The sequence below is a fragment of the Bos indicus genome, chromosome 6, assembly GCF_029378745.1.
Source record: "Bos indicus isolate NIAB-ARS_2022 breed Sahiwal x Tharparkar chromosome 6, NIAB-ARS_B.indTharparkar_mat_pri_1.0, whole genome shotgun sequence".
In the NCBI taxonomy this organism is placed as follows: Eukaryota; Metazoa; Chordata; class Mammalia; order Artiodactyla; family Bovidae; genus Bos; species Bos indicus.
The window spans coordinates 92,391,655-92,408,257 of NC_091765.1; the positions used below are offsets into that span (position 1 = coordinate 92,391,655).

At 46.3% G+C, this 16,603-nt stretch overlaps 2 protein-coding genes across 2 annotated transcripts in view; one reads left to right on the forward strand and one right to left on the reverse strand.

Annotated features, from left to right (window-relative positions):
- Positions 1-3,171: 3,171 nt before the first annotated feature.
- Positions 3,172-7,786, reverse strand: SOWAHB (sosondowah ankyrin repeat domain family member B). The gene has a single exon (XM_019962968.2). It carries the CDS (start codon positions 7,253-7,255, stop codon positions 4,922-4,924), a length of 2,334 nt encoding a protein of 777 aa, XP_019818527.2. The 5' UTR covers positions 7,256-7,786; the 3' UTR covers positions 3,172-4,921.
- The window catches only part of SEPTIN11 (septin 11), a 145,528-nt gene continuing 136,684 nt past the window's right edge, over positions 7,760-16,603 (forward strand). Inside the window, exon 1 of the mRNA XM_070791635.1 lies at positions 7,760-7,871. The gene's annotated coding sequence lies outside the window, so the exon portion shown is untranslated. The remainder of the gene's footprint in view (positions 7,872-16,603) is intronic.

Here is a 16,603-nt window from a genome sequence, read left to right on the forward strand (position 1 = left end):
GACTTCATCTTGACCAGGTTAGTGGAATTTTGGTAAAGTTTACTGCATGGTTGAATTTAGATATTTCAAATTTCCCGAGTGATGGTAGCTTTACATAGACACACACTTGACTCCCCATAAGCCTTACCCCTTCAGACCTCTGCCTGGGTTTCTATTCCAGACTAAACCAGAGCTGCTAATTCGACGGGTGCTAATACGTTTACATGACTTCAATTAAAACCTAATTTTGTTTAATGACATACCATAATAGCTCATGATTGTTACACATGAGAGACAGTTGAAAGATCTTTTTCATTTGAAATGAGACATAAAAGTTCTTTTTATATCCAAAACAAGGAAAAGTGTTTGGTTTTATCAGCAAATCTTATTCTTGTAGCACCTTTTTAATCAACTAGAGAATTCTTTATCTTTAGCATGGATGGAAATTTTAAGTGAACTGTATATTTTGAATGGTGTTTAAAATAATAATAGCTAACATTTATTGAGGATTTACTATGTACCAGATATTTTCTAAAGACTTTGTGTTCATTCACTTGATCTTCAAATAATAATAATAATAATAAAAATCTTAAAAATGAGAAAACCAAGAAGTTAAAGGTTGACCAAGCCAGAACAGGAACCCAGGCACCCTAGCTCATTGCCACGACCCTAAATACTACACAATCTACCCTTTCGTCACACATTTTAAATTATTTGTTTGATGTCAGCGAACACAAGCACACACACTAATACTGCTGTGGTATAACAGCCTATACAGAGATTGAATTTATACTCTTAGGTCAGTGCCAACTTGAACCTCGACCATCATCACAGTAATGAAGAGGTCTAGTCACTGAACTAGGGCATTGAGATGAGAGGAAATGGAGAGATCCTTCTGGGGCTTACCTAATTTTTTCTGATTTTAATCAAGTAAGGCAGCCCCTCCAACTAAAATTTTCTTTCCTCATCTTAGACATTCAAACTTATTCACCTCATCCAGCTGATGGAGTCAACAATCCTATTTCCAGTATGAAACTAAGACATGACAATAGCCTAACTGATCTTTGCTTCTAGTTTGTCTCCCTGGCTGCAGCAAGAGGAATCTTTTTTTTTTTTACCCTAGTCTATATGTGTCTTCATTAAACTGTCAGTGGCTCCTCATTCCCTGGGTCAGTAGTTCTCAAACATATACAGGAATTTATCGTGGTAATGGTTGCACAACTCTGTGAACATACTCGAAACCACTTAACTGTATACTTTAAATAGGCGAATTGTATGGTATGTGAACTATTAAATATAGGTAAAAGTTGTTACTTTAAAAAATGCCTTACTTGATTTAAAAAATGCATTAAGGAAATCAAATCCTCTGGAAGTCAAGGCATGCTGTGTGGAACATCCTGAAATGTTGAACCAAAAGCAGTTTTGCTAGCAGAAAATAACAGTATAGTAGATATTACATATAAGATTAAAACTCACCACTTTACAATTTTATCTACAAAAAAGCAAGTGGTTGAGCTAAGATTATCACCAGTTTCTAATGTTTGCCTCTAATAATAAATTTTTATTTCTTAAATTATTTTATTGCCTCCCCCTATTTGCCAGCAAAGCAGCATTAACATCAAAGGCAAGGAAAATCTGAAAGGGAAACTTCAAAATTGAGTACATCCTATACAGTACTTCAATTTGTCTCTACTTATTTGCTTTCAAATTAAGACATTAGGAAAGTTTCCATACTTGGATTACACTAAGGTTTTCTGGAGGAGATTGGACAATCCTTGGCTTTCTGGAAAATGCCTATTTTTCTTTTTATCTTTAATAGGCTTTTTTTTTTTTTTTTTTTTTTTTAAGAATTATTTACTTCTTTGGCTGCTCCAGGTCTCAGTTGTGGCATTGGAGTCTAGTTCCCAACCAGGGATCTAACCTGGGCCTCCTGCATTGGGAACACAGAGTCTCAGCCACTGAACTATGAGGGAAGTCTCTTTTATGACTATTTGTCTTGACATGTAAAATCAGGGAAGCCTGATGGCTCAGTGAATAAAGAATCTGCCTGCAGTGCAGGAGACCTGGGTTCAATCCCTGGGTTGGGAAGATCCCTTGGAGGAGGAAATAGAAACCCACTCCAGTATTCATGCCTGAAAAATTCCATAGACAGAGAGGAGTCTGGTGGGCTGCAGTCCAAAGGGTCACAGACTGGGACACGACTGAGCGACTAAGCACACACACACACATCATAAAAGATCTTTTTCAACTTGACCTTACATTCCCTTTCCATCCTCACCTTATTCCACACCACTGCAGGCTGCCACACCGCAGATGCCACATACCCCGCACAGTCATGAGCAGCTACGTGTCCTCCAAATACATCCCCAAGCTTTGTCTTCACGGAGGCATCGACCTCTGAGCTGTCCTATGAAACACACATTATCTCCAGGAAAGAAGCAAAAGGGATTCTAAGCTGAAAGAATTCGGCACCAGGACAGAAACTTTGAGGGTAAGAGCATTCGCACTCCGGTAGTTTGGTGAGGCGTCAGTGTGGGGTGCGTGGAAGAGAGAGGCCGGGAGGAGATTGCCCGGGCAGTCCTCCTAGTCTGTGCTTTATGACATGAGCAAAAGAGTGACTCCATTAGGTCTGTGCTTTCCTCTGCTCTCAAAACCCTCTTCTGCCCCACCCTCTCCCCAAATACATGTTAACCACGTCAGAAAGTTGATCAGAGTGAGAGGTGTGGTGTGTGGACAGAGGGACCTGATGGATCCTCCTAAGAATGAACCTGGGACTGTGTTCTAACCATTGAGCAATCAGTCAATGCTGTGCTATGAAATCACAGTGGCAGCCAGTCAAGAATGCGGTAGAACCAACACAGCTGGTTTCTGTGGAAAGCCAAGATCATTCACCTAAAGATGCCTGGCCTTCCAGCAGCCCGCCCTAATTTTCCTAGCCCAAAGGAGTCTCTCCTCAGAAACCCTTTGGAGCACTTAATTTTGTACTTACGACACTTTGAAAAAAACTTTCTTCTTGCATTGCAGTGGTTTTGTCCTCATTCCTGGTAGCATCTTTTTGTTTTTTCCTTTGTCTCATTTCAAAAGCTTATACCTAATATAATGCAACTTCAAAAGATACTTTGGGAGAAAGGTATGGTATAAATCAACCAGCAAAAACTCTTGTTAGATTTTTTAAGTTCAAGAGGGGAGAAGTCGTTTCCCACTCACCTTTATAAATTCCACAGCACTAATGAAAACATACTTGTTGAATAAATTGACACTGTGATAACAACATGGTAAAGTAAAAACATTTCCTTGATTTTTAAAAGAAGTTGACATTTTTGTGATTTTTTTCCACCCTTGGAGATCACCGGGTTTACTAGAGTATTCACATAAGTGTTTATCTTTTATCTTTAAAAATTTCATTTCTCCTAACCATACACCTGCCATCTGTGCCTGTAGCTTTCTTGATTTGATTTGCTAAAGTTTCATCCTGAGTATAGGCCTTTTTGGAGAAAAGTAATACTTAGATTCATTTATTCTGCCTGTTTTTTGTTTTTTAATAGAACAGAAAGATATTTATTTCAGCAAAATTATAAAGTAAAACTACAAAGAAACAAAAATATTTGACATTCACTGAGACACAATTTTGTAAAGAAGAAAGTTAACAGTAATCAGCATTATTGAAGAACAATAAACTACAAATATCTGTTGATATTTTAATGGGGGGGGGGAGCCAGAAGAAACACAAAAATACGTTAAAAATACAACATCATTGCCACAGCACATAAAAATATCTCCATAAAAAATTAACTATTTCGAATTGGACACTTAACCTTGCAACTCTCTTTGAACTGACATTCTGAAATCTTGATGTCCTGCTGCAGTTTATTAACTAGTCATTTTTATTCCATGGATCCACAGAGAACAGTCTCATCACAAACAAATAAAAGAGCACTTCCTGTCAGACACAGCACTAACTCAAGGCTAATATTTAATCTTAATTGGCAACGAGTTTAGTGCAAATAAAATTATATTTAGCAGCTTAGAGAATTCCTGGTGGGGATGCATTCACCTCACAACCCTTATTGCATCCCCAGAACAAAATCATTTCTCTTTTCATGAGTATGAATATTGGCCATTCAGACCTACTAAAAACTACTAATGCTAATTCTGCCATTTGTCACAGGAGTTTCCATAAAAGATGGTTTCAGTCACTATGCAAATGAGCCATACAGTTTTTACATTTGGAAAGTTCCCCTTAGTTTTGATTTTTTTTTAAAAGCAGGGCCTGAATGTCAGTCACAACTGGATCTTACCCAACTGCTTCTCTGAAAAGAGGCATTAATCTTTTCTTGCACTGGCCACCAAAGATCGCATTAAAAGGAAAACCTGAGGATAGGGTAGATGAATCTCTTAGTGCAACTTGTACTCTCCAGTAATAATTTTATTGCACCGATTTGAATGCAAAAAAAAAAAAAAAGAGAGAGAGAGGAAAGAAGAGGAACCATCTGATTTCAAACCTGGTACTTTTCCTCTCAGCCAAGATATATTCTCCAAATGAATGGAAGCCAGAGAGCTCCTAGCCAGCGAGAGGATTTTGTTTGAGGCTTGTCAGTTCCTTGAATTGCCTCTCTTCTTGTTAGACATCTGTTCCCTCTCTAGCCAAGGCCTGGGGTGGCTGCTTGGGAGAATGGCATGGCCACCTGTGCCCAGGTGGCAAAGGAAGGGGAAGAACACCAGGTTTAGGCACCTGACTCTTGTCTACATTCACCGTTAGAAAGCTTGGATGACCTTGAAGGCCCAGGATGTGCTGACACAGAATAAAGGGAGGTAAACAGGCAGGCCATCTCACTTGACCTCTCAACCAACTCCTCAGCAATTTTTCCACTCTCCCTGGATTCTCTCACTGAATAGCTCAAGGATGGGGGTGTGGAGGCCATGTTGGAGAGAGGGGCTCCCCTCAGGCACTGTCCTCTTCTCTTTCCCTCAGATTGGGGCATTTCTCATACTGGTTGGCCAGCTTCCATTTGGTGTGCTGACTTTTGAGGAGTGCAGCTAAGGAAGTCTTTCGGGTGACATGTCGAGATACTTCCTGGCTCTTGACCTTCCTGGTGGGGGAAGAGCTACGAACCAACGAATAGGTGGGGAAAATGGGCTTGCCCCGTGGGGCTTCCAGTAGCTGCCATATTTCCCCAGAGGTATTGCTGGTCAGATACTGCCAAGGCTTCTTCCCACTGCTGTCCCGGATGTTTACACGAGATGCCAGCCTTTGCACAAGCAATTTGATGATCCCCTGGTGGCCGTGAATGGCCGCAAGGTGCAGTGGGGTGTACCCGCAGCTGGACTTCACATTGACATCAAGAGCAACCCCTGCTTTCTGTGCACTTGAGGCCAAGTCCTGAAGGGCCCTGAGGGCACCATGCTTGGCTATCCAGTGCAAGGCAGTGTACCCGGTCAAGAAGTCTTTGTGCAAAGCCAGCTGGGGGTCTTCCCAGAACAAACTCAACACCCGAATCCAAGAGCCACTGGCCAGCTTCACGATCCATTCATGCTCCCTGGCATCGAGGGGGACAAGGGATGACTTGTGCTCCGAAGATCTGTGGGGGACCAAGGCCGCGAGCCTGTCCCCTCCAGGGACCTGCCAGCTGTGTGGATGATTCCGCTCAGCGGCAGCAGCAGCTTTAATGTCTGCATGTGCTAGTGTCAATGCAGCATCCACCCTTGGGCTGGACATGGCTCCCACTCTGGAGGGTTTCCTGGACCGGGGTGGGCGCCGGCTCCTTTTCAGCAAATCCTCCTGAAGGCACTCTTCATCAGAGGAGGACAATTTGGCTCTCCCAGCCCTGGAGTTCCTCCTTAGGGATCTCCTTAGTTTGGGAGCTGGCCAGGATAAAGGTTGGGGGTCGCCTGCAGGACCATCAGCTCCTGTGGAGACCGGCTGAGAGGTGTGAGCATCCCCTACATTCCTGAGGCCCTGGGGGCTCCTAGTGGGCCTGGCCTCCTTTGGAGGAGCCCCGGCTGGATTCCTGAGTCTTCTCCCATCTGGGGCTCCCAGGGCCAGACGCAGCCCGTCTTCGGAACCTCCAGGGGACTCTTTGGGGCCGCTGCTGCTCTCCTCACTGCCATGGCTCTCCTGTTCCACGAAGTCCTCCAAATCCTGGAGGGACAGCTGACAACGAATGCTGCGAAAGACTGCCAGCTGAGAATCCCCGGGCCAGACTTCCGAAACAGTGGGAAAGACGAGAGACTGAGAAGGAGGAGGGGGTTCCGCGGGCGCTGACTCAGATTCCTGGACCCAGGAGCCCTGCTCCGAGGGCAGCCGAGGGAAGTCGTCTGGCAGCACCGACCAGGCTCGGACTGGGCCGTGGTCCCGGGTCTCGGGTACCTGGGGGTGTCTGGCTACCCACTCGCGAGTGCGCTGCTGCTGCTGCTGCAGAGTGGAGTAATGCACGGAGCCCGGGGTCACCGGCGCGGGAGGATCTCCTGCGGGACTGGGACTGGACAAGACAGCGGGTGGTGCAGCAGCCTCGACGGTGGCAGGAGGCGAGCGGGGCGTGGCAGGCCCTGGCGGGGGCTCCGCGGGAACACCTTCCCACTGCGGCCTGGGAGCCCCGCGGTCGTCCTGGGCCAGCTTCTCCGCGGCGCTGGCGCTGGCGGTGGCGGGGTCCGGGAGCCCCCCCAGGCCGTTCTGGAGGCATTCCCAGCAGCAGCGGCCCTGCGTCTCTGCCGCCGCGCACCTGGCTCGGTCCTGAGCAGCCGCCGCCACAGCGGCCGCGGGCACCGGCGCCCGGTGTCCGGAGCGGCCCCTCGGCCTGCCGCCTCCCCGCGCCGCCTCCCGGGCGCCGCCCGCGGGGAGTCCATTGCAACCTGCGTCTGCGACCGGGGCTGCGGCACCTGCTGGCGCCTCCTCACGGCGGATCCGCCTCCCCGGCTGCGGTTGCGGCGGGTGTTCCCCCCGGCGAGCGGGGAGCGGGGAGCCGGGCGCAGCTTCCCCTGCAGGGGCGGCGCCCGCGGGCGGGTCGCGGGGTCGCCGCAGCCCCTCCTCCTCCCCTACAAGGTCCCGGTACCTCCTCTTGAGCACCACGTACTTGGTGCCGTCGGGGTCCTGGCGCACTGCGGCGACCGAGTTGACGTAACCCTTGAAAAGCTCGCGGCGGCGCTGCTGCTGGCTGGGGGTCGCGTCGGGGTCGCGGAGGAAGCTCTTGAAGTGGCTCAGCAAGGCGGCGTTCGTCACCCGGCCCCCGGCCTGGCAGAGAAAGTCCAGGAGGGCCTCCTGGCTCAGCTCCCGGGCCATCGCGGCCCCGTCGTCCCCCGACCCCGAGGTGTCTGCGTCTCGCCCTCCCGGCGCTCTCCCGCGCCAGCGGAAACCCCGGCCTGGAGTGTGTCACCTGCGCCCAGAGTGGCGCCACCCGCCTCCATCAGCCGCGGCCTGCGGGCAGACCCAGAACGTGCCGAGAGGGTGGCGGGCTCCCCGCGGCCACAGGCCCCGCGCGCCGCCCAGGTGGGAGAGAGCGGCTCCCTGGGCCGGCCCTGCGCGCCGCGCGCCGCGACTCCCCGCGGCGAAAGTTCCCGGGATCGGCCGGAGCCGGCTTCACCTGCGCCCTGGCAACGCCTCCTCCCCGGCTCTGGGGGAAGGGCCTGGCCCGCCTCCTCCTGTCCCTCCGCCCTGTGAGGTCTCCCCCACCCCTGCCACCCATCCCAGATGAGTCAGGCGGGTCCGAACCGGGAAGAAAGCGCCATAGGTGAGGTGGCCGGCGACCCGGCGGCGGCCACGAACCGCGCGGCCGGTCGCGCAGCCGCTCCCGGCCCGGGGCGGGAAGGCAGGTAGGCGACCCGCCGCTCCTCTAGGTTTCGGCCACGTAGGAAATGAAAACAATAGAAGAGGTGTTCTCGCCCGCTCCTTTCTTAGAGTAAGTCCGGGCTGAAGTCGCTGGGTGGGGGAAAATGTGCAAATCAACCAGCGTCTTGCGATCTCTCCAAACACACCTTACTTTAACGCTGTAGGCTAATAATTTCAGATACCCGGAGGCAGCATCGAGGTGCGGGGGGGTGGGGTGGGGGACAAATTTCGCTTCCAAAGCAAGCCCATCTAGATCTCGGGATAACCCCTGGGGCGACTCCTCCGGACGCTTGCTCCTAGGGGTCCGAATACGCCCAAAATCTGCACTGAAAAGAGAAATCACTCTGAAGGTTACAGGTCGGTTACAGGAAGGCCTTTTTCCTTCCTAGCAGTCTCACGCTAAGCTGCTGAAAAAAAATCAAATTTGATGTGTGAATTCCCTAGTAGCTGAAATGGACAGTTAAGTTATCTGGTGCCCTTGCTCTTATTTACTCCAAAATTTATGAACAGAAGAGATTTGTACAGTCTCTTTTGTGTTGGCTCAAGTGGTGAAGTTGGTTCCCTCCAAATGTCACATTTCCTCCAGGCATTCAGAATGTGAGAGCAGTACAGGCTAGCTGGATTCCACCAGGTTGTCCCCAGCATTCAGCTTGACTCTCATTCTCCACTGAGGGGCTGTAAACTTCCTACTTCCAGGGACTGGTAGACTGCCTGTGTGCCTTTGTGGTTGTTAAATCGTGTCCAACTCTTTGCGACCCATGCATGGACTTTGTGGTTGTTAAATCGTGTCCAACTCTTTGCGACCCATGGACACAAGGCTCCTCTGTCCATGGGGATTCTCCAGGCAAGAATACTGGAGTGGGTTGCCATTTTTTCCTTCAAGGGATCTTCCTGACCCAGAGATAGAACCTGCATTTCCTGCATTGGCAGATTCTTTACCAGTGAGCCACCAGGGAAGTCCCATTTGTAGACTAGATCTTGACAAACTCTAGTATGAAAATCTTGGCCTCTTCAAGACAGTAGAATTACAGCACGTTTCCTAACCGTTGCTTCTTCTACATTTTACCTGTCCACATGTTCATCCTGAAATAATCCTTCTGGTCCTGTTCTGTTTCTTTATTAGTCTTTCAGTTCAGTTCAGTCACTCAGTCGTGTCTGACTCTTTGCGACCCCATGAATTGCAGCATGCCAGGCCTCCCTGTCCATCACCAACTCCCAGAGTTCACCCAAACCCATGTGCATCGAGTTGGTGATGCCATCCAGCCATCTCATCCTCTGTCGTCCCCTTCTCCCCCTGTCCCCAATCCCTCCCAGCCTCAAGAGTCTTTTTCAATGAGTCAACTCTTCGCATGATGTGGCCAAAGTATTGGAGTTTTAGCTTTAGCATCAGTCCTTCCAAAGAAATCCCAGGGCTGATCTCCTTTAGAATGGACTGGTTGGATCTCCTTGCAGTCCAAGGGACTCTCAAGAGTCTCCTCCAACACCACAGTTCAAAAGCATCAATTCTTTGGCGCTCAGCTATACACAGGCCCAAATACTTTTCTTGTTTTATCTACTTACCTATCTGATTCCCTGCCCTCTCCCATTCTTTTCTTTAGCTGCCTTCTTATTTCCTTCTGTTGTGACTGTTTATCCTCACCCCAACTGTAACAGCAAATATGCTTATTTTTTATATCCTCTGCTGGCCATATTTCCTATTTTCTCCTCCACATCAGTGCCAGTCTTCCTTCTTGTACTCCCTTCATCTTTCCACTTTTTCTTCTTTTGCTCTCCTATTTTTAATTGTTTCATAAGCCCCTGTCCTTTTTGCTAAGGGAAGGTATTGAAAGTATCTCGGCCTCACAATTGTCAACTTGTGTTACTGTGGGCCAGTTTTACTGACTGACACATAGGTCACATTAGCTGAGCTTGGTTTAAGTCTCCAACATACCCTGGTACTTTTCCATGAATGAATTGGAACCCTTGGCTTTAAATTATTTAGGTCAGAAAGAAGAACTGGGAAACATTTTTGTCTATTTTTGTCATTTTCTTGAACCTGAACCCAAAACAGGGTTAAGAGGGGGTGTTTCCCACTGAGGTCTCCACATTAACATCAAGCTTTTGAAAGTGAAAGCTACTTTTTGCAACCACATGGACTGCAGCCTGCCAGGCTCCTCTGTCCATGGGGATTATCCAGGCCAGAATACTGGAGTGGGTAGCCTATCCCTCTCCAGCGGATCTTGCCGATCCAGGAATCGAACTGGGGTCTCCTGCATGGCAGGCGGATTCTTTACCAATTGAGCTATCAGGGAAGCCCAGATATTCAAGCCTTTAGAATAGTTATTAAAATAAAGGTTTTGTATTGCACTTTAGTTTCTTTTCATTTTTTTTTTTTTCCCTAATGGAGTCTTGATGGACCTGCCAGGTGTATCCACACCTGGGACAGGAGGGAAGACAAACGGAGAACTCAGATGGGCACTGAAGGGTGGCAAGTGGAAAGAATCCCCCTTTAGTACTTTTCAAAACTGGATAGGGTACTTGTGGCAAGAGAGGGTGATGACATAGAGATTTGAACTTGAAGCACTTAGACTAGAAAGAAAGGAAGGGGTCATCAAAGTCATGGTTGTTGAAATCAGATTATCTTTGGTTGAGGGTGCAACTAGGTCTGGAGGAGTAGAAAATGGGGAAAAAGGAAGAAAACCCCCCATTATTTAGCTTTCTGGGTGCCCAGGTGGTTTAACGTCCAGACTTTCTCTCCTTGCTCTTTTCTTCTTTGTCTACTTATTTATTTGGCTGTGCCAGGTCCTAGTCATGGCATGCAAACTCTTAGTTGAGACATGTGGGCTCTAGTCCCCTTACCAGGGATGGAACTCAGGCCCTCTGCATTGGGAGCATGGAGTCCTAGCCACTGGACCACCAGGGAAGTCCCCCTTCTCTCCTCCTTTTTCTCTCTTGTCCCAGGTTAAGGTGATGGTCTATAAGAATGCTCTTCACCATATCTCAGGGAACATTTTTATGCTTCCCTCATATACAGTTCATTATTTCCAGAAATATTTATGGGGCACTATGTTGGGCTTTCCTAGTAGCTCAGAGGGCTTCTCTGGTGGCTCAAACTGTAAAGAATCTGCCTGCAAAGCAGAAGACCCAAATTTGATCTCTGGGTCAGGAAGATCCCCTGGAGAAGGGCATGGCAACCCACTCCAGTATTCTTGCCTGGAGAATCCCCTAGACAGAGGAGCCTGGCATGGTCAGTCCATGGGGTCGCACAGATTGGACACAATCGATCAACTAACACTTTATGTTGCCCTGGCACTGCTGGAAATGAGTATAAAGAAGAACACGTACTTGAGAGCTAATGATTTATTGGAAGCAATAAGTAAAAGAGGCTTAAACCTGTGTGTTAAGTAACTTAAAGACATGCATCTGATGCTGGAGAAACTGAGAGACAGTGCGTAAAGGAAGAACTCAGCCTTAGCTTGCAGAGGATCGGGGACAGTTTTCCAGTAAGAGGCAACTTGGAGTAGAAGAGGTGAGGAAGAGGCAGAGGAAACAAAGGTACAACAGCACCAAGATCTGGCTCAACAGAGTCTATTTGGGGAACTAACTGCAAATACATATCCTTGACTTTGAGGAAGAGGATGTGTGAAGATGTGCTGGAAACAAAACTTGCAAAAGTAGGAGAGAGTCAGATGGTGAGGGGCCTAGGAAGTGGAGGTGGGCTAAGGAGGGGGAGCTTTGAAGAATTTGGGGGAGGGTAGTGACCCAACCAGATTTGATGTTTAGAAAGAGCATCCTGGAGATAAGTGCTGGTTTGGAATCGTGACCCATATTAATAAGTAAAAATAGCACATTGCAGAGCAATAATGTATTTAATCAAATCTCAGACAACACTGACTGTATGATACAGTTTGATTTCAGAGATATTAAAATATGAGGGGGAAAAAAGTGCCTCTTAAAGTAGAAGAGGGACTTCCTTGGTGGTCCAGTGGTTAAGAATCCACTGCAGGGGACGTGGATTGGATCCCTGCTTGGGGAACTAAGATCCCACATACTGGACAGTGTGCCACAAAAAGAAAGACCTATAAAAACTTTAGAAAAAAAAGAAAAAAGTCGAAGTAGAAGAAATGCAAGTGTATTTGGGAGTAAGATTTGAGGTCTGGATCAGGGTAACTTTAACTTTTTCTTTACAGCCTTATACGCGATTGGCTATTTTACAATAAGAGTATACTCCTTTTTAGTTTGAAAAAGACACTGAAGGAAAAGAGACATAACTGAATAACAATGACAAAGGGGAAAAAAAGCAATGTCAAATCTTTAGGCTGGAGGAGGGAGATGGAGGCCAGCAGGAAGAACAGTCTGGAAATGACTGACATAATCCATAAAAGGGGGCCAAAAGGTCTACATTCAACAGTGTTAGAGAAAGAGATGAATGGATGGATTGGAGAGATGGGCCATGTCAATAGGATCCGGAGCCAGAGGAGTCGGAGGTAAGGAACAACCTGGCTCCTTTCACGTACCTGGCCAACTCGCTAGATGGATGTGTTAACCATATACACAAACAGTAAATGTAGAACAAAAAGTCAGTTTTGGAAACAAGAAAGATGATCAGTTCAGCTTGGGTCACACTAAGTTTGAAATGGCTACAGGCCTTAAAAACAGGAATGTCTAAAAGACAGTTGGCCATATAGATTGGAGGCTCCAAGAATGTATGCCGTTAGTGTATACAAGCAGTCATTTAAGCCACAGGTGATGATAAAATTGCTTAGAAAGAGATATGCCAGCAGTGGGAAGGGGAGGGGGTGGAGAGTGAAAAAGGGAAATAAACCTGTTAGGAGACTTAGAAGGAGCAGTTAGAGGGGGCAGGGGAACACCCCTGAGTGGTATCAAGGAAGCACAGAACTAGAAGGGGGAGCAGCCTTCTAGAGTTGATGCCAAGTTAGATAAGAGGTGAAATGTGACCCTAGCCTGTTAGGTCACTGGGGCCAGGTCTGGAGCAGTCTCCGGAGAATGCTGAGGACAGATCTCAGGTTATGGAGGGGTGTGGAGTGATTAGCAGGGAGAAAGATTTGACCCTGAAAAAAGGAGGAGAAAGAGAATTCTAGATATGGAGACTATCAGATCATGTAACCTAAGATCTGTTTTTGGTAGTTGTTAGAAGAGATATGATCATGTCTATGTGCTGAGGGAAAAAAGCCAAGAAAGGATAAGTTGAAAGACCTAGAGGAGAGGGTAAATAATTGATGAAACAGGGTGTGGGGGTGGGGCTGGAGTCCAGAGTTCAGATGGAGAGATTCCCTGGGAGAGGATAGAGAGCCACTCCTCCACTGAGAACAGAAAGAAGAAAAATGGCTATTGCATTAATTAGGGGGCTAAGAGATGGGGAGGAGGTACTTGAGGACGTCTTGGTGGGGTTGAAAAGTAGGTACAAGGCAGTAAGTGTGTATAGAGCTAGAAGTTTAGGTTACTGTAAGTAGGACATCAGATATTCTTAGGTCTTGAGGCTTAAGGCTTTCAAAATAAAATGATTTAGACTTGATGACGAGATTAAGAGCCTGACCACATGTAGTGGAAGTGAGAGGCTTTGGAGGAGATCCATCACAGAACTGTGACTTGGGGTGTTGAATGAGGATAGTGAAGTCATCTAGGAGTGAGAGGATACCATGGAATCACTGACGTAAATCTTTAGTACTACGGTATGAGTAACACAAATGGCATTTTGCCAGGAGCAATCGCTCAGCTAACAGTGTAGTATAGTGACTCACGAATGCGTGTCACATTCCAGCTTATTCTCCTTTATTTGATCCTCAGAACAAGTATGGGAAGTGTGTAGGACAGAGATCATTGTCTTGTAGGAAGTAGCTCTCCTTGCTATTAATATATACGTATGTTTTGTAGGATGTATACTGATGGGCTTGTTCTTTGCCTTCTGTCCAAACTTCTACTGTGGCTGTAGAGTGAAAATCTCCACCCAAGAGGGTGGAGCTGCCCAGTGTCAACCCTCCAGGTTAAAGCTGGAGCTAAGGTGCACCACAAAAGGCAGGAGAGACCCCCAGGGTGCTAGCCCACCCTCCCTCTTTCTCTCTCTCCTCCTTCTCCCCCTCCCCTTCTGTTTCTCTTCTCTCTTCTCCTCACCGCCCCCACCCTTTCTCCTCCTTCTCCTCTCTCTATCTCAGATTTGGACTTCCAGAAGCCTGGATACTCCCCAGGGTGCTCTGAAATAGCCAGGGGAAAGCATTTTTATGCTGGACTACAAGCTGAGGTCAAGGGCACTAATTTACAAGTCAGATGATCTAATGATGTGGGGCTCACTGCATTTATTTCTCTTCTCCTGTCCTGAGCCTTTAGTCATTAATTTATTCATCAATATTTATCAAGGGCCTACCATATATGCACTTTGCTGGAGCTGGAATGCAATGATAAACCAAACAGACAGATTCTCTTTTAGGAAACCTAGGTCCAGTAGGGAAAAGACAGAAAATAAACACAAAAATAAATAAGAAAATGTCAGTGATCAGGTACAAGGGCCAAGTGATAAGATATTGACTGGAGAGCTATTCTGGCCAGGATGGACGAGGAAGGTCTCTCTTTGAAGATATCAATCAGTGGAGATCTCAGTGATGAGGAGACAGTCAGGTGAAGGTAGAGGAGAGGGGAGCAGGATGGGAAAACATTTCAGAAGGACTAACTAATGTTATGTCAGAAATGAGTGTGATGTGGGACTTCCCAAATGGCCCAGTGGTTAAGAGATTGCTTCCAAAGCAGGGGGTGTGGGTTCGATCTCTAATCAGAGGCCTAAGATCCCACATGCTGCTGGGTATGACCAAAAGATTTTAAGAATCAAACAAGAACTGAATGTGATATTATAGAAAGCTAGCAAAATGCCATGAATTCCATATAAATTAGCATGATGTGTTTATAAATTAATTGCCCAATAAACTTCTATGACAACTTTTTCTATTTAGTATATACTCTTGATCATTTAATCAAAATTTTCACAATGAAAAGATAATTCATTTTCTTTTCTTATTTACACTTTATGATTGATAGTTCGGATGCTTAAAGCGTATCACTTCACACGCAAAAATGCTGGTTGTAGAACTGCTATAAATTTTTGTCATATGAGCACAAAATTCTGATACATTTATCTCACCAAGCTCTTCTTTCAAATTTATTTTATTGAAGGATAGTTGATTTAAAATGTGTTAATTTCTGCTGTACAGGCAAGTGACTCAGTTATATACATATATATGTTCTTTCTCATGTTCTTTTCCATTATGGCTTATCGCAGGATATTGAATATACAATTTCCTGTGCTGTACAACAGGACCTTGTTGTTTATCCATTCTATATAAAATATCCGTTTGCATCTGCTAACCTCAAATTCCCCATCCATTCCCTCCCCACTGTCCCCCCAGCAACCACAAGTCTGTTCTCTGTCTTATTTCACAAAATTCTTATCAAAAAAGAAAAAAAAAGTGTTTGTAATTGTTTATGCTTTATTATCAAGTATATTCCTAACAAGGAAAGAAACTGTTGTTGGTTTTTTAATTGGGGAGAGTTGCCCAAGCATACACTATTTAAAAAAATATTTATCTATTTGGCTGTGTTGGCATCTTCGTTGCATTATGCGGGATCTTTTGTTGCAGCACATGGATTCCCTAGTTGTGGTGTACAGGTTCCAGAGTGCTCAGGCTCAGTTGTTCTGTGGCATGTGGGATCTTAGTTCCCTGACCAGGGATCAAACCTGCATCCCCTGCACTGAAGGCAGATTCTTAACCACTGGACCAACAGAAAATTCCCATCAAGCATTCATTATATTCCCCCAGCTTTATTGAGGTATAACTGACAAATTAAAAATTACATATATGTTTTAAATTAAAACACTTGCTCCTTGGAAGAAAAGCTATGACAAACCTAGACAGCATGTTAAAAAGCAGAGACATTACTTTGCCAACAAAGGTCTGTATAGTCAAAGCTATGGTTTTTCTAGTAGTCATGTATGAATGTGAGAGCTGGACCATAAAGAAGGCTGAGCACTAAAGAACTGATGCTTTTGAACTGTGGTGTTGGAGAAGATTCTTGAGAGTCCCTTGGACTGCAAGGAGATCCAACCAGTCCATTCTAAAGGAGATCAGTCCTGGGTGTTCTTTGGAAGGACTGATGCTAAAGCTGAAACTCCAATACTTTGGCCACCTCATGCAAAGAGTTGACTCATTGGAGAAGACCCTGATGCTGGGAGGGATTGGGGGCAGGAGGAGAAGGGGACGACAGAGGATGAGAGGGTTGGATGGCATCACTGACTTGATGGACATAGGTTTGAGCAAGCTCCAGGAGAAGGTAAAGGACAGGAAAGCCTGGTGTGCTTCAGTCCATGGGGTCTCAAAGAGCTGGACATGACTGAGCGACTGAACAACAACAAATGGTGTATTTGAGGAACAGAGAAAACCAGAGGCTAAGCTAGAGCACAATGAGAGAGGAAAGTATGAGATGAGAAGTCTTAGCCATGAGCAGAATCTGGGTCTTGCAAGACCTAGTGGGTTTTGGGTTTTAGTTTATGTGTGATGGGAGACTATTGGGGGTTTATAATCAAGAGAGCTGCATGTGATTTATGTATAACAAAATATCTGGCTGCTGTGTTAATAATAGATTATCGGGGATGCAAAGTAGAAACAAAATTAGGAGACAGTTGCAGAGGGCCAGGCAAGAGATGGTGGTAGCTTGGAATGGCAAGGTATTGGATGTAGAGAAGGACTGAGATCTGGAGAATGTGCTGGTGGGTTGAATATAAATTCACCAAGATTGGAACTATCAGGGTAAGATCTG